General features: G+C 41.2%; 1 protein-coding gene across 2 annotated transcripts in view; it reads left to right on the top strand.

The window, feature by feature from the left end:
* Nucleotides 1-1,362: 1,362 nt before the first annotated feature.
* LOC143294853 (apolipoprotein B-100-like) overlaps nt 1,363-5,673 on the top strand; it is a 143,440-nt gene continuing 139,129 nt past the window's right edge. The window contains exons 1-3 of one of the 2 annotated variants that reach the window (XM_076606358.1): nt 1,363-1,487; nt 2,665-2,718; nt 3,986-4,137. In XM_076606358.1, the coding sequence (XP_076462473.1) occupies nt 1,379-1,487; nt 2,665-2,718; nt 3,986-4,137 (315 nt within the window). In that variant the 5' untranslated portion in view covers nt 1,363-1,378. Of the gene's footprint in view, nt 1,494-2,664; nt 2,719-3,985; nt 4,138-5,673 lie in introns of both variants that reach the window. The other variant, XM_076606359.1, reaches the window with a different exon arrangement.

Raw genomic sequence — 5,673 nt, 5'->3', positions numbered from 1 at the left:
GAGTTAAAAGACACCTGTGTTTTCTCAACTTTAATGTGACATTGTTGTGTATTTGGGAGTGTTTGTTCTGGGCATGAAAAGATTATTTTGCAGTAATCCTCCATACTCCAGTAGGAGTGAAAGGATAATTAAAACTTTAAACTTTTTTGTAAATGCCTTGGGCTTATTTTCAAGATTAGGCATAAATGTGTGTGTGTGTGTGTGTGTGTGTGTGTGTGTGTGTGTGTGTGTGTGTGTATTGTATTGTAGTGTGTGTGTGTGTGTGTGTGTGTGTGTGTGTGTGTGTGTGTGTGTGTGTGTGTGTGCGCGTGTATTGTATTGTATTGTATTGTATGATATTGTCACGACATCGTATTTCTCTGTGTGAAGTTAGGGTTGCTCTCCCCATATAGAGCACGTGGATACAATAAGAGCGCCATCCCCTTTTGCCCACCTAAGTGGGTTTTTTATTGTTGTTGTTGATGTTTCCCATCAAAATGAATTTTTCTACGAAAATTTGCAGGGGACTATCCTTTTCTTGCCGTAGGTTCTTCTACCTGCGCTAAGTGCATGCTTCACACGGGCCTTCAATTTATCGTCTCATTCACATGACTAGCGTCCAGACCACCACTCAAAGTCTAGTGGAGGGGGAGAAAATACTGGCGCGAGTGGGGATTTCTCACCGGTAAGGTGGAGGCATTACCACAAGGCCAACACTACATGTGTGTGGGGAGGAAGATGTGTGTGCGCGTGAGTACGCATAGGTGTATTTGATTTTGCGCGCATTTGTGTGTGTCCCACGGTGGGCAGGGAGTTTGGGAGTTTGAGGGGGTAGGGTGGGGGCGTACGTGCGCGCACTCTCACACCCACACTCCATCACAAAGGCAGAAAGTACAAGCAAACTACGCACATGTGGTGAAGCCACAAACCTCACAGGACACGTTTGATAGCGGTAGTTCAAGGGCACTTTTTATCCAGCCAAATTGCCCATTTCCCATTGTAAGCATGGGTAGCGTTTTGCATGGATTAAAAAAAAAAGTGATGCTTCCTGAAAGAATCTTCAGTCATGATATTATAATGGGAGTAAAATCCTACAAACATCATCATCCTACAGTACCAATCTAAAACCTCGCTTTACTTTATGTCATTCACGACTGTTTGAAAAGAAAGGGCAGATAAACTACTCACGCCATCAAGTCACCGTCCTTTATCTAACACTCGGGTTAACACTCGGAAGCGGAGATAATAACAAGTACGTCGTGTCTGCCAAGGATATTAGGGGGGTATTTGGGCCTCGGTGATAACTGCTATCTTATCATTTATACCGGCCGTCTTCATCAAGCATGATTGAGGTCAGGCAGTGTACGAGATTTCCTCTGGACCAATCGACTAGACCTATATGTCATTTCACGTCTGCCAAACAGATCGGCCAGACCACTCAACGATGGCTCCAGACAAAGACAGGATCTCTTGGCTTCTTCTAATCTGTGTGGCCGTGACTTTAACAGGTGAGAGTAAGTATTGACCACCGCCCCTTCGTGGAGAAATCCAGCGTTTGATTTCCTCTTTGATTAAATAAATGTTGAATACTTACCATATATTGTGTTCAAGTAACGCTGAATATTAAATCTTAATTTTTAAGTTATCTATGTTTATTTTTAGAATCACCTTTGTATTAACTCGACGGTGATGATGATGATTGTGTGAGGATACGCTACGCCCCGTGTGTAATTTGAATTAATCTGATATGCAATTGTCGGCAGTCTTAGACCCGAAAGTGGTTGGGAAACTGACGTCTCACAGCAAACTCTTTCTGTTAGCTGTGACGTATGCCGTGACGTCAACTATTGACATCATTAGCAACTGAATAAACATGGCTGCTGAAGAAGGAGCATCAGAGCTCCGAAAGCTCAAATGGTGTTTTCGTGTTCTTTTTTGATCATAAGCAAATACAAAAGTGGTGTCTATAGTTCTCGGTTCCCAGTTAGAAAGTTTCATGCAAGCCAGAGATATTAAGTGGAAAAGATGAGATGTTCATTCGTGTTCACTGTCATTTTGCAAATCTGAAAGTTGCTGCATAAGAAGAATCCAACCAAAATAAGTAATGAACTGTCATAAAATGGAATGAAAATTTATTCTAACGCCAGTGGAAACGAATTTCTCGCACATTGACATTTTTTCACATGTTAAAACTGAAAAAGGAAGTAGAATCTGGGTTACGTTCGCATGTATATTGCGCGTGTGTTAAACCAAATAGATGTGTATATTATTTTTCTGACATTTATGCTCGACTGTAGAGACCAGTGAATAATGTATTATTGAGACATGGCGTTACCATTCTGTATTCTTTGCAGTGTGCTGTTGACACCGTTGTGTCCAAACTAATGCACATCTGAATGGCGATTATGACATCATAGACTATCTCCCTTTTGCCGACACATTCGAATCACGACTGGTCCGAGTTATGTAACACACACACACACACACACACACACACACACACACCAAGAAACCAAATCGGAGACCAAAAGAAAAGAAAAGAAAAATTATGATTAAAGTGCCTGCACTTGTTTCTTGTTATAGTGTTGTTGTTTTTCAAAATACTCCCCCCCCCCTTTTTTTTTCTTTTTTTTTTTTTTTTAACTACCATTGGCTGTATGAACCATCCACTTCTATGTTCAACAGGCAGTGCTGAAAGTCGCCAACAAATTCCCAAACCCAGGACTTGTGATTCTGCTGGTATGTTCTGACACTGGCTGTCCCTCCTGCTAGCAATCTCTCTGGCTGTATTCCTCTGTTTCTGTCAGATTTTCTCGTATTGTGGACATTCATTCATCAACCTGCCCATTCTGTTTCCTTTCATTTTCAACTTTTATTTTTTTTCGTATGGGGGACGTGGATGGGGGTTGTGGGTGCGAGGTGGGCCGGGAAGTAAGGTGGAGAGGGAGGGGCAGTCAGGTTGTATGGGGCATTACTTGAGTAGTTTGTCTGACTGTGCATGCATCCACATCTGCCTCTCTTATCTGACTGACTGTTTTGTCTCTATCACTATTGGAATGTTTTGTCTTTTTGTCACATCTCTAGAATGTATATTAAATCCAGGCCCTGATGTCTTCGTTCATATATAAGAGAGAGAGAGAGAGAGACAGACAGACAGACAGACAGACAGACAGATCGCTTACTTAGGAAAGCCAGTTTTTGTTGTTTTTTTGTTTACATATATATTCTCCAACTCTCCACCTCATTAGTTGTTTCATTTTAACGTTTGTTTATATTAACTTCTTTTTAGTGTTTATCTTTGTGAGTATGTTTTTTTTGTAATGACGAGAAATGCTTAACTGATATCTGCTCTTGTTTTCTCCACTTTCATTATCATTGTTCTGTTCTGTGTTGATTTGGTCAAAGAGGGGTGGATAGCATCCCTTCGGAGAATTTTTGTTGTTGCATAATTTCTTTCCTTCCTATTCATTATTATTATTATCATCATCATAACCATTACTATCACTGTTATCATTATTATCATTACTATTGTTGTTGTTGTCATTTTACATCACCTTTGAGTGTGAAGCTATGGCTGTGATGTGATTTTTCTCCAGGTGTGATTGAGATTACCACCACATTATGACTGGTGTCTGATTCTATTATTTTAAATATTTCACGAGTCCTCAGAGGACTAAACTGCAGTCAGTCATATAAAGCATACAGTTGGTTCTCTACCTCAGAGGGAAATCAGATACCCCTGGTCACTGTGTTTGAACGGCTTATATTGTTTTCCAGTTACCACCAAGCCTTCTAATTAGTATACGTGTTATCTATTTGTCTGTTGTTGTTTTTTATCCTTAGGTAGGTACTATTCATTCCAAACAGAAGCATTCACAGTTCAGATTGTCACAACAGAATATTACAGAATATATTGCACAAATTATTTCATAAAACAAGATTGTCTGCAAAACAAAAGAATGACAAATTTTCCTCTACAACCTTCAAAACCTTTCCTGTCATCCAGAAACATGGTTTCGACATCGTAGGAGTTTTGTGTACAACTACGTGGCGACAGTGATTGCTGGATTTTCTGGAACCAGCAGTACAGTCACTGGGTCGCGGCTGTCCTGCGAAGTGACTGTCAATGTTCCCAAACGCTGCGAGATTGTCATGCAGGTGAGCCATACGCACCATCTGCACCGCTGAATACATATATACACACACACATACATAACACGTTACCATAATGGTTGTTTTGTTGACACGAATAAGACTGATCACTGGTTTAGAAATGCTTTTGGATTGTCATTTAGTTGACTGTGCTTCTGTCTCTGTGTAACGTTTAGTCTGTCCGTCTGTCTGTCATTCATTCTGTTTCTCTCAGTAGACTATATAGACAACAGGAAGTATAATATGAACACCAAGAAGGGCAGTATATGGATTATAGACACCCGTAAGAGTATTATGTGCACTGGGAAGGGTATCATGTACGTTACAGGCACCAGGAAAGGTATCACTCGGACGATAGACACCAGGAAAGATTGCACGTAAACTGCAGACACCAGGAAATATTGCACATAGACTGCAGACGGCAGGAAAGATAACATGTAGCCTGTAGACACCAGGGAAAATTGTATAATGACTGCAGACACCGGGAAAGATGGCATGCAGACTGTAATCACCAGGAAAGAAATATACTGTAGTTACCAGGAAACATGGCATATAGACTGTAGACGCTAGGAAAGATGATATGTAGACTACAGACACAAGAAATATGGCAATAAGCCTGTAGACACCGGAAAAGATGGTATAAATACTGTAGGCACTAGAAAATATGGCTTATAGACAGTAGACTCCAGAAAAGATGGCATATAGACTGTAGACACGAGGAAACATGATATGCAGACTGTGGACTCGAGGAAAGATGGTATACAGACAGTAGACACGAGGAAAGATGGACTGTAGACGCTATGGAAGATGACATATAGGCTGTAGACACAAGGAAGGAAATGGCATGTAGGCTTTTTACACCAGGGAAGATGGGGATATAGACTAAACATAGGGAAGGGTGGCATGTAGACTGTAGACACCAGAAAAGGTGGCATATATGATTAGACATGTGGAAAGGTGGCATATAGACTGTAGACACCAGAAAGGGTGGCATATATGATTAGACATGTGGAAAGATGGCATGTAGACTGGAGACACAAGGGAAATTGTATGTAGACACAACGTAAGATGGCACATACACTGTAGACACCAGGAAAGGTAGTATGTAGACAGCAGACTCCGGGAATGGTGGCATGAAGACTGTAGACACCAAGAAAGATGGCACATAGACTGTAGACACCAGGGAATATGACATTTTGACTGCAGACACCAGGAAGGATTACCCGTAGACTGTAGACACCAGGGAAGATTACCCGTAGACTGTAGACACCAGGGAAGATTACCTGTAGACTGCAGACACCGGGAAATATTACCAGTAGACTGTAGACACCAGGGAAGATTACCTGTAGACTAAAGACACCAGGAACGATTACCTGTAGACTGCAGACACCGGGAAATATTACCAGTAGACTGTAGACACCAGGAAAGATTACTAATAAAGATTACCAGTAGACACCAGTAAAGAGGACATATAGACTGCAGACACAAGGAAAGATTTCCTGTAGACTGTAGACACAAATAAAGATGGTTGTGGACATCAGG

Source organism: Babylonia areolata, chromosome 20, assembly GCF_041734735.1.
Source record: "Babylonia areolata isolate BAREFJ2019XMU chromosome 20, ASM4173473v1, whole genome shotgun sequence".
NCBI classification, from domain to species: domain Eukaryota; kingdom Metazoa; phylum Mollusca; class Gastropoda; order Neogastropoda; family Buccinidae; genus Babylonia; species Babylonia areolata.
This window is presented reverse-complemented; position numbering and strand designations above follow the sequence as displayed.